The sequence below is a fragment of the Lycium barbarum genome, chromosome 1, assembly GCF_019175385.1.
Source record: "Lycium barbarum isolate Lr01 chromosome 1, ASM1917538v2, whole genome shotgun sequence".
In the NCBI taxonomy this organism is placed as follows: Eukaryota; Viridiplantae; Streptophyta; class Magnoliopsida; order Solanales; family Solanaceae; genus Lycium; species Lycium barbarum.
The window spans coordinates 153,211,474-153,235,189 of record NC_083337.1 but is presented as its reverse complement, the minus strand read 5'-3'; the positions used below and the strand labels follow the sequence as shown (position 1 = coordinate 153,235,189).

Sequence of the window (23,716 nt, the reverse complement as noted above, 5' to 3'; positions counted from 1 at the left end):
TTGGGTAAATTATATTGCGATGACCGTGTACATTTTTCTCTTTGAGGAGTGGATTTGGACGTTATCAGCTTTATAATAAATTTTAGTCCAATTTTTCCTTTATCCAGAGATTCAACACTTCACTACACCAATATTTGGTGTCGTCAATGAAAAACATTTCTTGGACAACAAATAAGGGAAGAATATTTGTGTTCTATATTTAGTTCATAATCGTACAAACAAGGAGATGGGATCAATTTAACAAGTGCATCGTCCCAGATATAGAAGTCACAACCCAATTAAGGGTACTAAAGGTGATGATCCAAGAAGGAAGTGAAAAAATCTAGTTCTACTTTCTTCTTTTTAACTTTTTACTCTTTCTAATTTATGAAATTTTGCTTTTACGTATTTTAGGATAGATGTTCACTTTATATGATGATTATATATATATATATATATATATATATGTATGTATATATATTGGTCAGTGCTAAGTCCGGGCCCAAACTATATTAAATTTATACTTCGTATTTTTTTTTTTTTTTGCTTTCTTGCTATTCTTTCTTTTTTGCATTGTTTTTGTAACATTATATTAGTTGCAAAGGTAGTTCGATAATATCTCAATATTTTAAAAATATTAAATTATATAAAAAAATTATAAGTTAAAAAACAACATTTGTTTATAGTATATTTTAGACTTTCTTTTTATTTTCAAACAAATGCATGCACCAAGGCTCTTCTCTTCTTTATTTTAATGAAAGTTTTTGATAGTAAGATCTTTTACCTTATGTTGGATTAACTTCATTATTTTTTCTCAATTAAACATATATTGGATAACTCATTTTTTGCAAAAAAAATACAATATCTCAGTAATATCGAAAATATTTGATGCTACACTTTATCGTACGATAACATTAATGAAGTTAACTTATAAATAAAGATAGCATTTAAAATCAAATAATTAAAAATCTTGACACAACAAAACACTTTTACATATGTTCCTTCAAATTCAATCATACTAAAAGAGTTGAAAAGTTAATGAAATCAGTTTTTTTTTCTTAATTTAATCTTTCTTTTTCCTTAAAAAATGCATATTAAGAAATGATGTACCTTTTTAGTTTTTTAAATTTAATATACCTTTTTAGGAAATCTATGTTGTAATTTTTTAAACATGTATGGAACATTAGTATTTCATGTTTAACTTAACCATTTTGTCCTAAATTATATGGAACATTGATTATCCTATCTTTGTCAATAACATTGCAATATCCAAAAATGTGAAAAATCACTTTCATTTGCAACTATTTAGTATTATTTTTATTTGGAGAGTTAAACTCTAATTTTTTAATTATTTTTCAAATATTTTTAGCTATATATATATAAAAACAATTATTTAATGGTAAAATTACTCAAATGACTACCTTATTGTAGCTTCCTACCATTTGTAACTATCTTTTTAAATATTACCATTTGTAGCTACCTTTTGGCAAAATGGTGTATGTTTTCGCGTGTCTTTGTTACCAACAAATACATGAGAACATGGTAAAAAAAAAAAGGATCCTTGATTTTAGCCTTTAACGGTGGAGCTATTAAATTAGATATTAATGCATTTTTTTTTTATATATTTTAGTGTTTTTTTTTTGCTTTGATGTATTTCAGTGATTTTTTTTTTTTTTTTGCTATAATGTATTTCCGTGTCTTTTTTTTTTTGTTTCTGATGTATTTCAGTGGGTCTTTTTGATGTATTTCTTTGATGTATTTCAAATACATTGTGTACATTCCAACTACATATGAAGCCAAATATATTCAAATTTTAGGGTATTTGAATGGATTTCAACAAATACATTCAAATACAAGACAAAAAAATTCAAATACATGACAAATACATTAAAAAACAATGTGTTTGGCTATTAACAAAATACACTAAAAAAATACAAAGACAAATACATTCAAAAATAGTGTATTTGTGAGATGTAGATTTTTGAATGTATTTGTATTTGACTTTTAACAAATACACATGGCCAGATTTAAGACACTACCATCACCAAAAACCCTAATCTGAGACACCACCACTACCGAAAACCCAAATATGAGACACCACCACCACAAAAAACCCTAATCTTTCCACCACCAACAAAACCCTAATCTCTCCACCTCTACATCATCTTCTCCGCCACCATCTCAAAATCAGTGCCATCGCCGCCACCACCAACAATATACACGGCCAGATCTATGCCATCGTCTCACTGGATAGAGTGAAAAGAGAGAGAGAGAGAGGGGGGGGGGGGGGGGGTGAGCACCGAGGGAGAGGGAGAGGGAGAAGAGAGAGAGGGGCGGCGCGGCCATGGTGGTGGTGGTTGAGAGAAGGGGAGAGATTTTTTAGGGTTTTGACAAATGAAAAATCTGAAATGGGTAGTGATTGGGAAAAAAGAAAGATATATGTGTTTGGGTATGTATTTTTGATATAGGTACCATTTGTAATTTAGAAAAGTTAATTAGCTACTAAATATAATTAAATAAAAGGGTAGTTAATATTAATAATTAGGTCTTAAAAGAAGCTACAATGAGTAAAAATTTCTTGTTTAATACTTTTTTACTCATCCATAATAAATTTCTTTAAAAAAAGATAATTTAAAACAAGCTTAATAACGATTTTCGCATAAAAGAAATACAATAAACTTTTGAATCAATTTTAAATTTTGTTGAATAAATAGGTCTTTTGTGGGGCCAGTATCACATTTTTTGTGACATCATCACTCCTTATAGCATTTAAGAAGTCCATATAATTAATCAAATTTGTTAAAATGGGTAAGAACTTACAAGATCATTAAAACTTCAAATAGATAAAATGGACAAGATTTTTTTTTAATGAGGACTACAAAAATTGGGTAGCTTTTGAAAAATAAACCATAAGGACAAAGTAAATTTGAGTTCTTTTATTTTGATCTAAATGCTTGGTGGTCATAAAAAAAACAAATGTAAGTTTGACTTTAGAAATAAAGTCAATACCTAAAAGTAATTAATGAAAAAATTTAAAATTATATTGAAAACTTTCATAAGGCCCGCAAAAGTGGCTAGGTTGTCTCTTATATATATCAGTAATATACTCACATACACACACTACATTCACGAGTTCCTATGTAAAAGATAACATTAGGGCCAGCAGGCAACATACATGGAGACATGACTGGACAAACATGATCCGTTAGATTTGGCAACAATGTCAAAAATGCAAAAAGTAAAAAGGACAAATCCTTTATCAAGTATGTTTATATCCCGTAAATGGATTTATTTAAATCACTTAAATGAAGGACATTCTTTGAATTTTGCTCAAAAGTAATTTTATGTACTCTTATATTTTGCAATGACTATAAATAAAGCATATATCAAGTAAACTCCAAGATGTTTCTCACATGGCCAACTTTACGTTGCACTTTTGAGAGGGATAACAAAGCTAGAAGAGTCCTAGTCATGTCAAAGAACCAAAATGAGATACACCAGAATTATTGACGAGGCCAATGTGCATAGGTATTTTCTGCTCGTACTCTGTCAAATTATAGTTGTTTAAGATATCATCTCATAGAGATTGGAACCACCTAGGCTACAGATTTGCATTATTCTTGTTACAATTTGAGAGGATCAAATTGATGAAAATAGAGTTTTTGAAATTAAAATTACTTAAATTAAAAACCAATTACTTCCGAAAAAGTTATATATAAAAAGAGTTGGAACCATTGAATTCACTTGATATATTTTTACAATAAAATCTCAGTTTCTACATGCATTTCTCTAAGGAATAATTGCTTATTGCTAATACAATTATATTTTCACACTAAGAAATAAATAGTTAATTAACACTCCGTGAGGTTATGTCACTTAATTGGTTTAAAACTAGTGACGATTAAACTGAAATATTTTCTTGCTTGAATTGTGCTAAAAGATGTAAAGACCTCTTGCGATTAGTCTTGAAATCAATAAACTTATGAATCAATCCCTCCGTGAGAATTAAGACTGAAAGAAATAAGATAAAGATCTCTCAAATCAATAAATTCATTTGAGTTAATCCCTCTATGAGAATTAGGACTAATAGAAATAAGATAAAGATTATTTGAATCAATAAATTTGCTTGAGTTAATCCCTCCGTGAGAATTAAGAATAAAAGAAGCAAGATCAAAGATTTGAAATAATAGGTAACTAAAAATTATTCACTCTACTATTTTACTTATTAGTCACACATATTAATTTTGCTTCGTGAGAATTCAAAATTAATATAAGAATAACTTAAAGATAAAATATATGTAATGATTAATTAAAGACTATCATTCAGCACAACTTGAAATATAAATAGAAAGTTTCAAGCCAAAAATGTATAAAAACTGAGATAGTATTATAAATATATCAAGCTTCCTCAACTATCCCAACAAAAAGAAATTATTCCATTATGGAGTAAGAAAAATTGAAAAAATAGAAAATGTTATCCTACAGAGACAAAAAGAAGAGAAAGGGGCCAAGACTAATTCTTGTATCTTGCTAAATGGTGTCTACAATTGAGAACAACTTCCTCTACTTATAGGAATATAAACTTGGCCTCCAAGTTCTTAAAAGAAAAGCTAAAACAAATCAAAGTTTGTTTGCCACATAAATGATTTCTTGGAGCCAAAGAATTACATAGGCAGATGTCTAATTGAGATGGACACACAAATATTCAAGATGATATTTGTGTAACGGTGGATTTGCCATTCTCGTCTTTTTACTTCTCTCTTTTACGTAATTTCTTCTTCCTGTAAGATTTGTTAGAAAATATGCAAGAATATGATATAATTATTAAAATATTTTATTTAAAATAATATAGCTTTTAGTACATAATATATGAATATTTTATACTCTAATTATCGTCTACAAGTGATTAGTATTAGGTGAGATACACTTTATTATATGTTTGTACCTCATAAAATTTAAGTAAGTAGAACATCTTGCCTTCGACAAACAACTCACTATATGATGATCGATCGTTCAAAGAAAGGTGTACTTTTTTCTTTCATTTATAATTATTAATTTACTCAAAACATTGTTTTATCAATATTGATATATTTTACAAAATTATGTATACATAACACCACGACATACACGTGCAAAGCACGCGGAGAGAAACTAGTTAATAATAAGGACACAGAAACTTATACTCCATTACACGTACAAATTCATCCAAAGCCATTACCATAACTAAAACAAATCCAAGGTCCCAAACAGCATGACTTCATAAATGAAGATTTCATGAATGTATAAGTTAGTGGCAACCCACACTTTCCACTTGCAGTTCATACTGAGTTATAAAAGGATGGCGCAATAGCTGCTCCGCCGTCCACCGCCTACAAGGATCCGTTTGCAAACAGCAGCCTATGAAGTTCCTCAACTCCGGCGAAGCCGTAGACGGTGCCTGTGGTGGCGGCAACATACAAATTGCCCACATAACATTCCACCAGTTCCCTACAGAGAATATTGGAAACCTTCCCAAGTAGAATTCCAAAATGCATAATCCTAAACCCCATATATCCTCCGCATACCCATATGCATTCTCCTGATTTTGATTCAAATCCGTGTTGATCCTCTCAGGACTCATATAACTGATACTTTTTACTGACAAGTCTATCGTTTGCTTCAAAAATCTCGAAATTCCGAAATCCGCAATTTTCACTTGGTGCTTGGAGTTGATTAATAGATTAGAAGGTTTGATATCTCTATGAACAATATTGCGACTGTGTAGATACACGATGCCGGAGAGAATCTCGCGGGTTATATGAGAAAGTACGGCCTCGTCAGGGATGTGACAACCTTCCAGAGATCCTTTATCCATATATTCTAGACGGATTGTAATTTCCCCGTTGTGATCAAGCATGTCGTAACATTTGACGACGTTAGAGTTATTCACGTCCAGGAGAATTTCAATCTCTCGGCACATGTGGACACGAATTGAGTCCTCATGGATACAGGAGATCACCTTGAGGGCGTAAAGTTCACCGGTGGACATGTGTTGGACCTTGTATACGGAACTTCCAAAGCCGCTGCCTATGCGATTGACAAGTGTCAGCTCGGAAGAGGGTGGTGCAGCTGTTGGAGGTTGCATGATGGATGTTGTGATAGGGGAAAAAAACTCAGGTATGGGTTTTCTTCTCCTCTGTTATTATTTTTTTCAGAATTAGGGATGTGAAAATGTAAGTAATTGCAGAGAGCTAATGCGAAAAAGGGCAAATTAGAAAGGTGGGGTTTTCTTCAGCTTTTGTTTTGGAAAATGGCAATCAAATACACTGGTAGACGCCATCCAAGAGAGAAATAGACTAAGACTCTTCTGTTTTTTCTTTTTTCTTTTTGGCTTTTTTTGGCTCCAATTACTGGGACTAACGGAGAGGTCAGAGGAGTCAGAGAAGAACAATAATATTTTAATCCCATTATCCGAGTTCTTGACTAGGTGGCTTCTTAATGTGGACTGGATTCTTGCAATCGAGAAGCAGATAGCTGCTGAATAGCAGAATTTTTTTATTCTGTGCGAGGCACACCTAATACGTGGAAGACAAAACTTGTTTGAGACTCTACTCATACTTTGCCATGTGGATTAACAGGTCCCAGTGTCCCACTCTCAGAAAAATGGAGCAAAATCCCACCTCTCTACTTTTCCTATTTTTTTTTTCCCCTTTGGTTCAGCTCGCTTTTCCAAATTTTTATTTTATTACCAAAGTAGAGGAAATGAATTGGGAAGAAGCCTACAAAATTTGACCCGCAAGTTTAAAAGTTGAAAGGTCAGAATTACTCATCGAGCCTAGGAGTTAACCATGAAATTGTCTCCGTATGATTTACAGGTCACGATTTTGAGCCGTGAAAGCAGATACTAAGCTAGCGTTTCGCCATTTCCAAAAATTAAAATTGAAAACTTGATTTGAGTGAAGATTTTCAAGTTTTGAAAATGAGTTTGGTCATAATTTTTCAAAACATATTTTACTTTTTGTTTTGAAAAACATGAAATATTACTTATACGCCTAAGTAAGGGTGTACAAAGGAAACCAACAAATCGCGCCAAATCGATAATTCAAACCAAACCGAGAAAAAAACTCGATTAGTGGTTTGGTTTTAAAAAGAAAAATCCGATCACTATTGGTTTGGTTTCGTTTTAATTAAAACAAAAGTCAAACCGAATCAAACCAACCCGACATTACATTTTTAAATTTCAAAAATATTTTATACATAAAAATATTTATTTATAATGTAATTTATAAATATTTCTTAAACTTTTTCATAATTTTTTGTATTTTAACATATTATTTCACTTGGAATTAGAATTTTGAATGGTCCAATAAGTTTTATAGCCCATAGCTAGATAGTAATAACTTAAATAAAACTCAATAAAAATCAAATCAATACTAATGCTAACAAAAGAAATTCAATTATAACGCTAGGAATGACAATAATATTGTATATCTATTCTTTAATTTTATATTGGTTTAGAAAGTAAAAATACATAACTTAATTTTATTTTTTCTTCAATATTTAGTCATGTAAGTAATACTTATTAGCCGTACTTATTTTAGCATGACTTAGTACTTTTAGATTATGATCATTTTTTATATGCCTTATAATTTAAACGTACTTATTATATCATGCCTTAGTACTTTAAAATATGATCATTCTATTTTATGCAATTTCATTACCTTTTTTTTTTTTGTTGAATATGGGTACAATCTCATCTCTCATCTCACATTTTGTGTTATTTTCTTAAAAAATATCTTAATTAGATAGTCGTATCTTACTAGGACTAAAAAAATATTTGAAGTACAAGTTATATGTGTAGTACGAAGACTTTACCGGAAAAAACCCGAGCAACCTGAAAAAACCGAGAAAATCTGAGGTTGAAAAACCCGACTTTTGTTGGTTTGGTTTGATTTATAGATTTAAAAACCCATTGCAATTGGTTTGGTTTGGTCTTTAAAAAATCCGAACCAACCCGGTCCATGTACACCCCTACCCCTAAGTTCTAAAAACTATCAAGAATACCCAATCATACAATTCAAATTACAATACAAACATTCATTTTTATCTTCGCAACGAATTTCTACAGTTTCCATATCGCTTTGAATCTCTTAGCCGTATCTGACCTCTTTTTATGTTTTTATTGAGCCGAGGGTCTCTCGGAAACAGCCGTCCTACCTTGGTAGGAGTAAGGTCTGCGTACACTCTACCCTCCCCAGACCCCACGTTGTGGGATTTCACTGGGTTGTTGTTGTTGTTGTAACGAATTTCTACAGTTGGCAAAATAATTTTTTCCAGAGTTTCTTTTTTCTTCTTTTATTGTTTGGGCACAGCTTAGTTCATTCACTTTATAGAAGAGACAGCTTTAATTGTGGAAACATGATAGATATGACTTTAATGAAAAAGTATGATAGATACAATAAGTTGGGTCATAAATAGATGATTTTTTATTCTATAAAATGCAAAAATTAGGGATAGTTTTAAAAGTTTTGAAAATGCCAAAACATAGATTTTGGCCCAAAAAAAAGTTTGAGACAAAATTTGAGATTTGTTTTTAAAATTTATCAAAATTTTGGGAGGAATCCGCTCCAGTGAATTACCGTCCAGTAATATTCGGTGTAGTCTTTGATTTGATTCATGACAACTGGTGAAGACCTAATTCACGGCTGGGATTAATTTATTACTAGAAAATTAAAATGACACTAAAACAATTTTAACAAATAAAGAAAATCAATTCACTGACGGTAGCAGCTACACAGGTAGCCGACCATTTCATTTCTATTTTTCTACAATTTTTACTTTCTAACTATATAGAAGAGCCGGTTGGGCTCCTTTCTCATCGTCCGTTGCAATTTAATTTTAAAAAAAAATTATAAGCTCCATATATATTATTTAAACAACAACTAATATTAAAAAAAATGTGAGCCCCATAATTCTAATATATATATATATATATCCGTTCCAATTTAATAAAAATTGTGGCCCATATATATTATTTAAACAACAACTAATATATAAAAAAAATTGTGGACCCCATATATATTATTTAAACAACAACTAATATATATATATATAAATGTGGGCCCCATAATTCTAATATATATATATATATATATATATATATATATATATATATATATATATATATATATATATCCGTCCCAATTTAATTTAAAAAAATATTGTGGGCCTCATATATATTAAAAAACAACTAATATTAAAAAAATAGTGCAAATTAATAATGTCCAAAAAAAAGTGCACCCCGTATTAAAAAATCAAACAATATTCATGTAATTTCAAAAGTATCTCATTAAGTCAATAATGATGGATTCATTGCCACGTGTGTATTTGTAGCAAACACTAATATAATAAAGTTTTAAATACGGAGCACAAACTACAATATTATATTAATCGTGTTTTGAACATAGTATTCCATATTGACAAAATCAAGCAATATATATAAAAAAAAAAAAAGTGCAGACTTTGTATTCGTAGCAAACACTAATATAATAAAATTTTAGATACGGAGAATTGTGGGGCCCATATATATTAAACAACAACTAATATTAAAAAAATAGTGCAAATTAATAATGTCAAAAAAAAAAATGCACCCCGTATTAAAAAATCAAACAATATTCATGTAATTTTCAAAGTATCTCATTAAGTCAATAATGATGGATTCATTGTCACGTGCGTATTCGTAGCAAACACTAATATAATAAAGTTTTAAATACGGAACACAAACTACAATATTATATTAATTGTGTTTTGAACATAGTATCCCATATTGACAAAATCAAGCAATATAAAAAAAAAAAAAGTGAATCCCATATTAAAAAAATAAACAATGTCAAAAAAAAAAGTGCAGACTTTGTATTCGTAGCAAAAACTAATATAATAAAGTTTTAGATACGGAGCACAAATTACAATGTTATATCAATCGTGTTTTGAACATAGTATATATATATATATATATATATATATATATATATATATATATATATATATATATATTATATGCATAAAAATAGTGCAAACTAATAATGTCCAAAAGGGTGGGCCCCATACTAAACAACACCAAGCAATATAAAAAATAAAAAAAGAAGAAACTATATAAAGCATGGGTTTAGACCCATGTTTCGTCGTCCGTTGTCCCTTAAAAAAAAGTGTGGGCCCCATACTAAATAACACCGAGCAATAAAAAAAAGGGAAGAAAAAAAAGTGGAACTCACCATCTCCAAACTCATGGGAAAAAAAAGTAGACCCTATATTATCAAAATTAAAAAAAAAAAAAAAAAGTGAACCCCATATTAAAAAAAATATAATGTTAAAAAAAAAGTGCTAGCTTTGTATTCGTAGCAAACACTAATATAATAAAGTGTTAGATACGGAGCACAAACTACAATGTTATATTAATCGTGTTTTGAACATAGTATAAGTATATATATTATATGCATAAAAATAGTACAAACTAATAATGTCGAAAAAAAAAAAAAAGTGCCCCCCATAAAGGGTAGACCACATACTAAACAACATCAGGCAATAAAAAAAAATTAAAAAAAAGTGGAACCCACCATCTCCAAACTCACTGTAAAAAAAAAAAGAAAAAGTGAATCTCATATTAACAAAATCAAGCAATATAAAAACAAAAATGAACCCCATCATAAAAAAAAAATGTCAAAAAAAAAAGTGTAGACTTTGTATTCGTAGTAAACACTAATATACTGAAGTTTTAGATACGGAGTACAAACTACAATGTTATATTCATCGTGTTTTGAACATAGTGTATATATATAGTGCAAATTAATAATGTCTAAAAAAAAATTGCACTCCATATTAGAAAATCAAACAATATTCATGTAATTTCCAAAGTATCTCATTAAGTCAATAATGATGGATTCATTGCCACGTGCGTATCAATCTATTAGTGGGATCAAATGAAATTACTTTTCTTCAAAAAGTTAAGTAGTCAAACCATACATTTTTTTTTATATTAGCCTGAGATCTAATCTAGATATTAAACTGTTGTATTTGCTATTCCGCCATGTCATTTATTTGTTATGTTCACTAAAATAAATATACTTAAAATATTTATATTTTAAAATAAGATAGAATTTAATTATTTTTTTATTTTTATTCTTACTCTAATAAATGTGAAAAGAGATTAATGTCGTAAAAAAATATATCAAATGGAGATCAAATAATGAATAAGGTAAATTAGTCAAATTATAATTCTAATCGACGTTTTCTTAAAAAATCATGCAAAAGACAACATGACAAGTAAAATGAGCTAAACCGAGAATATTTACCAAAAATTAAAAAATAGTATTTCTTCGTTTAAATAGAAAATCAATTTCTACTTTATTTCGTTTTAAACATGTAAAATTAATTTAATAATTTGAATTAGAATTATCCAAATCAAAATTTGATAAAAAATAATAAGTATTTTACACCTTTAAATTAATCGAATTAAAATTGAAAGTATCAACTGATGCTTACATATTGCTATTGTTTTATCTCAAAGATAGAAAAATAGTTTCCTTTTAAACAAGTATTTTCTTTTAAAAAATATTAATAAATTTGTCGATTTTGTATTCGTAGCAAACATTAATATAATAAAATTTTAAATACGGAGCATAAACTACAATGTTATATTAATCGTGTTTTGAACATAATATATATTCTCTCTCTCTATATATATATATATATGTGTGTGTGTGTATGTATGTATATATGTAATCACTATTCAAAGACAACTACATACACATAGATGCACTATAATCTAAAATGTTGGGCCCGTACGCAGCACGGGCATAGGCCGTTTAGTACTGTATAGAAAGATGAAGAATGGGACGACCAAGGGTAAAAAAGTAATTTCAGAGCCAATATTTTGGCAGTTTTTATTGTTATTGTGCTTGTAAGCTGTTGTACTAAAATGCTTTATAGGTGCACGTTTTTCTCAGTTGGACAAAAGACCCAGATGCCAATTACTTTTCTTCATGTGGGCCCCATTCTGCTGACACCTTGCAGCCTTTTCAATTTACTAATACGCCACATGGCTATTTTAAACTCCAATATCTTTAGTTTTTGTTTTCCTCCTAAGTAATTTAAATTTCAGAAAAGGTTTAAATATATCATCGAACTATCGGAAATAACTCACTTATGTCACTCATCAATAGTTTGGCTTATTTATGCCATCGAACTATCAGAAATGACTCATTTATGCCACTCATCAATAGTTTGACTCATTTATGTCATCTCCTGTATCAAAATGATTCATCCATACCATTTTTTTATTAACGCTGGTTTTACAATACCAAATATGATACGTGACCTCAAAATAGATTATGGTTGTGGGTGGGTCGGGTGTACAGGTCATATTTTTTATTAATTTAGGATTTAAAATTGGGTTAGTTTAATTAAACGAGTAGACCTCTAATCATAGGCGGAGCTAGAATTTGAGGTTTGTGGGTTTCGAATTCAAATCATTAAGTTACTGGGTTCTAAATTACTATTTTATACATATTACACAAATTTCTTAAAGCAAATATAAGGTTTGAACAAAAGCTTGTGGGTTCGGCCGAACCCATCTTTGACACTGTGGCTCCATCACTGCCTCTAATTGGAGGCCACGTTTCATAACTGGTATTATAAAATAGGCGTCAATGAAAATGGTCATGGATGAGTCATTTTGGTAATGGGCGATGACATAAATGAGACAAACTATTGATGAGTGGCTTAAATGAGCCTTTTCCGATTGTTTGATAGCATAAATGAGCCAAACTATTGACGAATGGCATAAATAAGTCATTTCCGATAGTTCGATGGCATATTTGAGCCTTTTCCGTTTAAATTTCAACCAAAAAAAAAAAAAGAATTTATTCCTAATTTTACAAGGAAGACTTGAGTAACATTGAGATGGAAATCCAATCCAACCAAACCAAATTACAAGCAACTCATTTACGAGAATGGCACAAAAAAAAAAACTACGTAATAATTATTACGATAAATTTCAATTATTGTTTCGAAAGATCAGCGTCTGAAAAAATCAAAATTATTTTAGGGATTGTGCAGAACAATTATATTAATCCTATTACAAATTCTTCGTTACATAATTGTTCGATTACTTGTACACAGTGATAGTTTTTTTTTTTTTTAAATGAGTTTAATCATGAAAGGTAAAAAGGAATAAAGGAATCATGTATAAGTTTATTCTCAATTTACCATTTGCTTAACTAAAAATAGCCCAATAAATTCTTCTAAAATCAACAAAGTAACTACATTTTTTTTTAATCTCAAATTGTATTATTTTGTGTGGACTTCCATACAAATTTATTTGGATAAAAATGAGCAGCGAAATCAAGATTTCACTAAGAGGATTCAAAGTCAGTATACGAAGATGTCAAAGAGATTCGACATCTACTATATATATTTACGAAAAATAATTTTAACCTTGATTATACAATATAATTTCCAGAAAGTGTATTCAAATTAAACCCCCTGTGCTTCGCTCATGATGAAAATTGTGATAGTATTTGAAAGGTAATATGCTTAGTATTCTTGAAGATGAATTAATTATTTCATTTGGAGGTTGGAACTTGGATTCATAACTACAAGTTTCTACAATAAAACTAATACTCACTGGATACAACTAATGTTTTCTTTTATGAAGATGAAATTCAATTATTATTCTATAAAAATCTCTTTATTCTATTTTTTTAAATTGTTTAGTAAACAAAACTTCTTTTTTTTTAATACTAAGGATGATCCATTCGTCCCAAAACGAGATTTTAAACATAAAAGCAGTATTCGTTAACTGATGCAGTATATATGATTTCTAAAAATTGTCTTTCCAAGCTAATTTGCATTTATTAAGAAAGCTATAGAATAACTTAATCAAATACCTTTAAATAAATGTTATTGACTTGTTTCTTAATGAATGCGATAGATTTAAAGACATATTCTTTTTTAACTGAAGGTAATGCATTTTTTTGTGCGGATTGCCCTTCTTTTTGGGGCGGTCCTTCATTTTTGCCCCTCAAATTGGTGGTTTTTAATTTTTTTCCCTTCGCCTAATACCCCGAGGTTCTGGGTTCAAAACCCAGCTCAGTAAAAAAATAAAAAGAATTTTGCGAGCAGATGTTTGGATTCACAAGGCAGAATTTTGCCTTAAAAACTCTACCTTACTTTACCTTAAGGTAGAGTTTGAAACTCTGATGCTGGGGTAGATGTTGTGCAGATATGTGAGAAGTAATTCATTTTGATAATCTTCTTCTCCAAATTGGACTTACCTTAGGCGATTTTACTTTGTGTCAGCTGAGTAACTTTTTGATCTGTTCCCATAGGCTGGGGGTGATAACGTCCAAATTCACTCCTCAAAGTGAAAGTGTACACGGTCGTATGCAATATAATTTACCCAACTATGAGTCAGAGTCGATCTCACAGGGAACAATATACTAGGCGATTTAAACAAGGAATTATCACTTTTTACGCTAAGCCAAACACTTGGTAATATTTTAATTTTGAGAAAATTATAACTAATGCGAAAATATAAATTAATCTAGAAAGCAAGTAAAATGATCAATGGCCACAAGTATGGATATAACGGAAATTACGCTCAAGTAACGATCCAATATATTTCATGATTTTACAACTAAGAGTGATTTTATGCTAATTAGATAATGATCTCTAAAATCTCATCAAAAGTCTCTCGACCAAATCAATGAATTTCACTCTAAGCTTTCTCAAATCTTAGAGTGTGATATTAAGCACAATCAATAGGCCCAATCCCGATCAAATTAGGATAACTGACGCCGCTTGTGCGCTGGCTGTGCAACACATGGCCAACGCATGACCTCCTTGTGTTTTGCTTGTGCGGCGCATGGCCAGCACATGGCCTGTCTGAGATTCAGAGATTAGGTTTTTGTGCGCTGGCTGTGCGACGCATGACCAGCGCATGAGACCCTTCAGTGGTCAGATTCTGCCTTCAAGTGCTGGGACTTCCTTCCTAACGTTCAACCAACGTGCACAGCCTCAGAATCAATCAAAAACTACTCGGAATACCCTCCATTGGTCCTTGTTGTACCTATTCATACAAGCATACCAACATAAGCTTATATATAACAAATTACGTTAAAAATTGCGATTAAAGTGCTAAGAAGTAAAGTGCAAATAACACTAAATCTAGATATTTGTGCCAAATATCAACACCCCCCACTTAGACTTTGCTCGCCCTCGAGCAACCACTTATCAACATTCCCTAGTACTTTACTTAGCCATGCCACTCGAATAGGTCTACATCAGGATTCGGCGGATATGAAAGTTTCGAAATCGCATTAAAAAACATTCACATTGAGCCAATTCTCTCAAAAGTCATGCCAATTGCTTCAAAACAAACATTTTCTCACATTTCAAAATATTAGCAACCAAACCTCTCAAGAACCGTTCCAAACAAAAAACAAGCATATGACTCCCGATACCACTCAAAACACAATGAGTATGTTACTTTATCGAGTAGTGGTACTTCACCCATCTCCTATCGATTATGTGTCCTCACCCAAAAGAGAGTTGTCCATATTTCACACAAAGTTAATGGCATTATTTCAACGGACATAAGATGCAAACAATATCGCTCACTCTCACAAAGAACATCCATTGCTCAAACATGACGAACTATAGGCTTGCCCTTAGTGTAACCGTTCTGCAAATTAGAGTGAGATGAATTTAGGATCACTTAAGACTTGTATGGTTGTAACGTAGGCTAAGGGACGGGTAGGATATATTTCGGAAATAGTGACTAGCCTCCCTAAGCACTTTTAATACCTTATAACATCATTCAATTTTGCACCATCCTTCATCAACCATAACTTTCAACCACAAGCTACCCACTCTATCCCATCAACAATCATTTATTTTCTCAACTTTAAGTACCATCCTATTTTCGACAAGCTAGTGGGAAACAATATCAAGAAAGAAAACTACTAACTAGAAAGTTTCTATTTTCTATTTTTCAGTTCTTTTTCTCCATTTTTTTTTTACTTTATGATTACATTTCCCACTAACTAGCATTCAAAAACACTCAAGTACACCAATAGACTTCCTTTCAACTTCATTCAACACACCCTCTCTTAATTTCACATCCCAACTCCAATTCCATTAATTTGCCATTAAAAGCGCCTAAGGAGTAAACAGTGATAAAAAAAAAATTGGTCAATAAGAACAAAAGGGGTTAGGCTAATTGGTTGTTGTCAAAAGAAAAAGCTAAAGGCTCAACGGGGTTTACTAGGGATATATATATATATATATATATATATATATATATATATATATATATATATATATATATATATATATATATATACAAAGGATAGGCAAGCGACGTTTCACAATTCGGCTAACAAAGAAATGCCTAGATCACTTCCTAAACTTCTCACTCAATTTCGCTTCACGAACACACCAGGCAAGTTCTAGTTATCACTATCAAGCAGGGATCATACAAGAGTTTCCTCACATCACACACAACACACAATCAATACAAAACAGATTCGTACAACTCTCAAATCAAGCAACTATTACACATTATGCCAAGCAGGTCATACATGAGTCAATGCGCTTCACTACAAAAGTGTTTCGAGAGAGGTTCCTTCTTTTCATGCATGCTTTCAAAAACCATCAAGAACAGCTCGTGGTTTTCACATTCCACCTAACCCGAGCACCTAGCATTCAAGTGGTCTAATAGGCTTGACTCCTACGACTCTTTTTACAAAAAACTAAAAAATCTAACCTGGTTCAATGGTCCCCTCTTAGGAAAGAACCAAGGCCATAAGAAAACCTAAGGGGGTGGATGGTGTGTGCCACTAATGAGGGACTCAAGAAACTACAAAGAAAACCACAACTAATTTTTTTTTATTATTATTCTTCGACTCTAAGACTCAAAAACTATCAAAAGGAAACCTACGGCAACTTGATCACCATCCTTAACCTCAAGTGGCATGATACGGTACTTCAGCAGCCTTAGCCACACGTGGGCCTCCTTCATAAAATCACCCATTAGCATCGCCTTGTGCTTCCTCGGGTCCTCTCTATATCTAGCCCACTTGGCCTTAGAATCAGGCCAACATAAAGTCTCCCGAATGGCCTTGTAGTCAGTCCTTCTGATGAACTCGATCAATAGATCCACTAGGTGGTCGGGAACTCCCAATTGTTCACACAAGGTGGATGCTGTCAATGGCACCCATTCATCTCTTAGTTTCACCGAATGATAGGGCTCACCACCCTCTGTTCTTGCCAAAATAATGTTGGCATAGAGCTCCAAAACCATATCAATATTTACCGGGCCTAGGTTGTCAAATACCGAACTCCAGCCCATTTCGACTATTTGGTTGTGAATCCCCCTGAACTTCTTCTTCAATGCCACCTTGTTGACAGGTCGTTCATGAATGTATCCATCCACTAGAGGGAAATCTTTATACCATTGTTCAACCAAACCAGACCCTACGAAGGTAGGACGAGGCCTCTGTGATGAAGTCCGAGGAATAAGGACTACTAGTTGCTTGCTACTGCGGGTTGCTGCTCCCTTTTTTGTGGAAGTGGCCTTACCTCCTATACTCCTCTTGGATCCTTGTGAGGGAACCGATTTATCAACTTTGCCTTTTCCTTTGTTAACCATTGTACCTATAAAGATTCACAACACAAACATTCAACTTCGTTAGCAAAATAAACCCAAGTCACGACCCCACACTTATTTCCAGTTGAGTGTTCATGAATTGAAGTTTCACTTTTTCACTTTTCGGGTACTGTTGTGGCTTTATTTACTTTCAAGCTCATCCTACGGTGACCACCCCACACTTAATTCAAACTATGGTATAAAAATTAAAACAAAGAAGTTACCTAACTTAAACTAAACGAAAAAAAAATTAAAGGAGCTAAAAAAAAAAACTACACTACAAAACAAGGGAAATCATGTTGTTTGTCGACTTATGGGCGTTAATAGTGATGCCACATGGTCTCGAATGTTGTTTCAAGTTCAATTGCTACTCAAGATTTCACAAAAATCACAAGAAACTTGGTTTAGTAATTTTGTCAAACACCTTGTGGGCATAAAAATATCTCTTTGAGTTTTGCAACAATGGAGGGTGAAAGAACCCTCCCTTTTGTTTGGGATTCATTGTTCTATCATCTAACAACTATTTCAAACACAATAATACCAAATCCCCACCTAAATTCGCCCAACCCCATAAACCCTAGTTCATCATTCTCAATATTAACAAAAAATGAGAAAAAGGGAATGGGATTTCATGGAAAAACTATGAAGATTGATTACTTTTGTTGAGATATGAGACAATGCACACGAATTTCGTGAGGATAGAGAGGATTCGGGGAGGGTTTTTAGGGGTTAGGGTCGGTTAGGGACGAGTTTAGAGAGAGACAGAGTGTTTGTGAGAAGTGGGGGGAATTGGGGAGTCGGTCCGTGTTTTAAATCTTTAAAAAAATTCGAACAGGGTCGACTCGTGCGGTGGCCATGCATCGCGTGGTGATCGCACAATACCCCTACTCTCTGAAATTTATACTTAGAAAAAATTCTCTGATTAGCCATCATGCGCTGGCCATGCGTTGCATGTCCAGAAATTTATACTTAGAAAAAATTCTCTGATTAGCCATCATGCGCTGGCCATGCGTCGCATGTCCAGCGCACAAAGAAACCTTTTCTGAACTTTTTACCTAGTCAAATTTTTGGCTCTGAGTACCATCCATGCGCTGGTCATGCGACGCACGCCCAGCGCATATAAACCCCCTCTCTAAACTTTTTACTTAGCCAAAATTTTGGCTTGCTTACCTGTTGCGCAATGACTGTGCGACGCATAGATAAGGCACATTAACAAACCTGAAGCTCGACTTTTGATGTTTTGCATTCGTTTCGAGTTCCCGTTCTTTCCTTAGCCCTGCAACATGAACAAACATGACATATATGATACAAAAGTTGGGTTGCCTCCCAACCTGCGCCTTAGTTAAGGTCGTGGCACGACACTTTTTGTATTTTTCTTTTATTTCAAATTGTTACATTACAAACTCGGGTTGCCTCCCCAGAAGCGCTTGAGTTAACGTCGCGGCACGACGCAAATCGTTCCCTATTCATCATCAAGGAGTACTTTCTCCTTCTCTTTGTCAAAAACACCACCCTAATATCGCTTGAGACGCTATCCATTTACGAGGAACTTGCGCACTCCATCGATAGTTTGTATTTCCACAGCACCATGGGGTGTGATTCGCGTCACTACAACGGTACAGACCATCGGGACTTGAGCTTTCTCGGAAATAACCGCAGCCTAGAGTTGAAGAGTAGTACCTGCTGCCCTGGCGCGAATTCATAGTGTTGAATATGCTTGTCGTCTCATCTCTTAGTCTTCTCCTTGTATTGCTTTGCGTTCTCATATGCCCCCAGTCTGAATTCATCAAGCTCGTGCAATTGAAGAAGCCTCTTCTCTCCCGCCAGGTTCATATTAAGATTTAGCTTTTTGATTGCCCAATATGCTTTATGCTCTAATTCAACCGGCAGATGGCACGCTTTCCCATAAACTAACCTGTAAGGGAAAGCTCCGATAGGGGTTTTATATGCTGTGCGATATGCCCACAAGGCGTCATCCACCTTCATTTCCCAATCCTTCCTCTGAGCATTCACAGTTTTCTCTAAGATTTGCTTCACTTATCTATTTGAGACCTTTACTTGTCCGCATGTCTGTGGGTGGTAAGCTGTAGAAAACTTATGATTAACCCCATATTTCACCAGAAGGTTCTTCAATAAACTGTTGCAGAAGTGAGCACCCCCATCACTAATCATCGCCTGTGGGGTTCCAAACCTTGCTAATATGTTCTTTCGCACAAAATTCACCACCACCTTCACATCATTGGTTGGAAGAGGGATTTCCTCTACCCATGAAACATAATCAACAACAAGCAGAATGCATTTGTTACCGAAGGATGGTGGGAAGGGACCCATAAAATCAATGCCCCATACGTCAAATATCTCTACCTCCAATATGTTTGTCAAAGGCATCTCGTGCCTCCTAGATCTGTTTCCCGTTCGTTGACATCTGTCGTAACTTTTAGCAAATGCATGAGCATCTTTGAAAAGAGTGGGCCAATAGAAGCCAGATTGTAATACCTTAGCCGCAGTACGGTCACCTTGAAAGTGCCCCTCGTATGGGGAAGAATGACAGCTCTCCAGCACTTGACTCACCTCTGTCTGTGGAACGCATCTCAGCACTAACTGATCAATCCCTTGCTTGAATAAATACGGCTCATCCCATATATAAAATCGGGAATCATGATACAACCTCTTTCTCTGCTGTGAGGTGGATTTTGGAGGGTACACCCCACTTACTATCAAGTTCACAATATCAGCATACCATGGGACTTCGATAGCAGGAATAGTGATGTGCCGTGAAATTATGGCACATCTAATGCTTTTTAACTCTAAGTTTTACTTATTTCCGAGCAAGTTTGTGTTAGTTTGATGTGTTTTGTGTGTTGTGCAGGTATTTTGAAGTTAGAATGCTCGGAAAGCAAAAAACAGGAAAATAAGTGATCTGTTCTGATAAGCATTTGTTGACGGTCCGTCGAAGTGCCTCGTCGATAAAGTTCTGCAAAGTGACAAAGTCATCAGATCGTCGAATTGCACTATCAACATGATCGACGGTCCGTCAAAGTGCTTCGACGATGGAAGTTCTGCAAGGTGAAGATATGTAATTGGATCATCGTCATGCTCGTAGAACATGTCGATGACCGTCAAAGTGCAACTACGACCCGTCGAAGTGCAAGCCGAGATGGAACAGGACTAAGATTAATTATTCCGAGTTTAACTTGTATAAATACCTGTTTAGGTTTTATTTTTCAGACATCTGAAGTTTTAGACTTGTAGTAATTACTTTTGAGTTGTTATTTCTTTTGAAGAATTTCCAGACAAATTACGTTCATTACTTTTAGTAAGCTTTATTCGTAAGTTCAATACAAAATTCAATTATGCAATCTTCAATCCTTTATTGTTTTCTTGTTGCCATGAGTAGCTAAACACCTTCACTAAGGTTGTGAACCCAAGAATGGTGTGTTGTGATTGGGGATCGTGAAAGATATATGCATAATGGATTGTTAGGGTTTTTTGTTCTTCGTTTTCATCATATAGTTAGTGGTTGCAAACATTAGCTAACGCTATAAACTTTAGTTTATTTGGGAAAATAGCTAGGGTTAGGTAAGAACAAATAACAAGAACTCAAGGCTTTAAACCTTGTTTAATAAATTCACTTAGGAATAAGAGGAATTTACTTGGCATAATTAACCGTTCTTCCTGCATACTTGCTTATCTTTGGAAAAAACATAGAAAGAAATAATTTTTTCTTATTGGAAAATAGTTCAGATTCACATAGAGGTTTAGTACATCCATGAAAACGATCCATTAGAAGTATATCAAGATCAATACCCATGATCATACATTTTATCTGACGGGAACACAACCTTGGTTCTTTTTACACATATATTTACAACTTTAAATTTCCAGTCACTTTAAATTAGTCCACAAACCAAAACAAATATAAAACCCCTTTTCTGGAATACACCAGGACCGCAAGATTAATATAATACTTGTTTAGTAAATTTTTCACACCATATTTTCTATGGGATTCGACCCCAACCTCATTGGGTTACTATATTTGACATCGTCCGCTTTACGCTATTAAAAGTGTAAATTTGAGCACATCAAATTTTGGCGCTGTTGCTGGGTAATACAGTTTTGTAATTACTAAATTGTGTTTACTCTTATTAAAGTCTTTGTCATATTCCAACACACCTTATTTGCTACCTTGTAAACCAGGTGATCATGGCCAACAATGAACTTCCAGTCGAGAATATTTTTCTGATGAATCAGAAGCAGATGAAGACTTTGCATCTGCAATCATTCATCCGAGGGTGAGTGCCACTACTATCAAGTTTGATAATTCCCTCTATCATATGCTCAAACAAGAGGGATACTTTCGAAATGCAGTCGACAACTACCCTTACCAATATATAACAAACTTTCTGGATGTGTGCTCTCAACATATCAAGCGGGGTGTGACTCAAGAAGCGGTTCGACTGAAACTCTTCAAATATTCGTTAGCCGGAGAAGCGAGAAAATAGTTCATAAAGCTGCCCCGAAACTCTATTGCTACTTGGGAAGAGATGGTCAAAGTGTTTCTCAGGAAGTGGTATCCCCCGAGTAAAACAGCTGAAATTCATGATCAGATTTACGAGTTCAAACAATGTAATGGGGAATAACTTTTTGAAGTTGGGAGAGGTACAAAGAATATTTGGATAGAAGTCCAAACCATGGGTTTCCAGATCAGATTTTGAGGGAGAAGTTCTACAGAGGATTGGATCCTATGACCCAAGCGATTGCCAATAAAGCTGCCAGTGGGTGTTTCATGAATAAGGCATATGCTACTATTACTGATATACTTGATCGATTAACTACACATAGCCAAGCATGACATTCAAGTAATTCTGATGGGCTATCACTTGGAGCACCGTTGATTCAAAATATTGTGAAAGATAGCCAGGAAATGCAGCAGATGTTGGCACAATTGGCTACTAGTCTATCTTTACTGACAAAAAGGCTTGATGAGAGGGAATCGAAGAAGGTAAACGTTTGTGAAGATATCTCCGGCATGCCGCCTGGAATGTACCAATGCCATGAGGGTCCATATCAAGAGCGTCCCCCACAACCAGTTGAGAATGTTCAACAGATTATGTAGCGAATGGGGATACTTCTGGGCCAAATCAGAGATACTGGAGACCCCAACAAGGGTAGGGTGCATACAACCAAGGGAACTACAACAATAACCAAGGGAACTACAATAACAACTATGGTGGACCGAACCAAGGTAGATACAACAACAACAATGGTAACTTTGGAAACAGAAGTTACAACCCTTACATTCCACCAAAAGGGCAGTCTAATGATCAAGGTAGTTCAAGGTTGGAGTCAATGCTTGAAAAAGTGTCGGCAAGTCAGACAAACACTGAAAAGACATTATCTGGGCTATCAGAGACAGTGGTTTCTCATTCAGCAGCTATTTAGAATCTTGAACAGCAAATGCGTGATATTTCTAGAGAACAACATCCTGCTAGAAAAGGTGGGCTTCCTAGTGATACTATTCCAAACCCGAAGAATGGTGGGGGCGTGGAACGTACTTTTGCTATTAGCACGAGGAGTGGTAAAATATTTCAAGGTGCTGACAAGAAGGTGGTTGACCTAGATTATGGAGGAAGAAGAGGTGTATTCTGATGTGCCTATTATTGATGAGGAGGTCCGTGGTGAAGAAAAAGTTGCTGATATTCCAGAAATTATTGCTGATACAGGGAAATACACAATAAAAGGGACTCTTCGCCCTTTGACTCAGATGTACAAAGCAAAGCCTCCCTTTCCTCAGAGGTTGGCAAAGAAGAATGATGATGCTAAATGTCAGAAGTTCTATGATCAGTTAAAGAAGTTAACAGTGAATTTTCCAGTTTTAGATGCTGTCAAATAAATGCCTGGATTTGCTAAGTTTGTGAAAGACTTACTTACGAAGAAAAGGTCTGTTCAACATGAGACAGTGAATTTAACTCATCGTGTGAGTTTAGTTATTGCTTCCACCACAGTTCAGAAGAAGGGAGATCCAGGGGCGTTTATCATTTCGTGCAATATCGG

General features: G+C 33.7%; 1 protein-coding gene across 1 annotated transcript; it reads right to left on the bottom strand.

Moving 5' to 3' along the window:
* Positions 1 to 5,103: 5,103 nt before the first annotated feature.
* Positions 5,104 to 6,671, bottom strand: LOC132617938 (mitogen-activated protein kinase kinase 5-like). The gene has a single exon (XM_060333027.1). The coding sequence runs from the start codon at positions 6,101 to 6,103 to the stop codon at positions 5,267 to 5,269; it is 837 nt and encodes a 278-aa protein (XP_060189010.1). The 5' UTR covers positions 6,104 to 6,671; the 3' UTR covers positions 5,104 to 5,266.
* Positions 6,672 to 23,716: the final 17,045 nt, after the last annotated feature.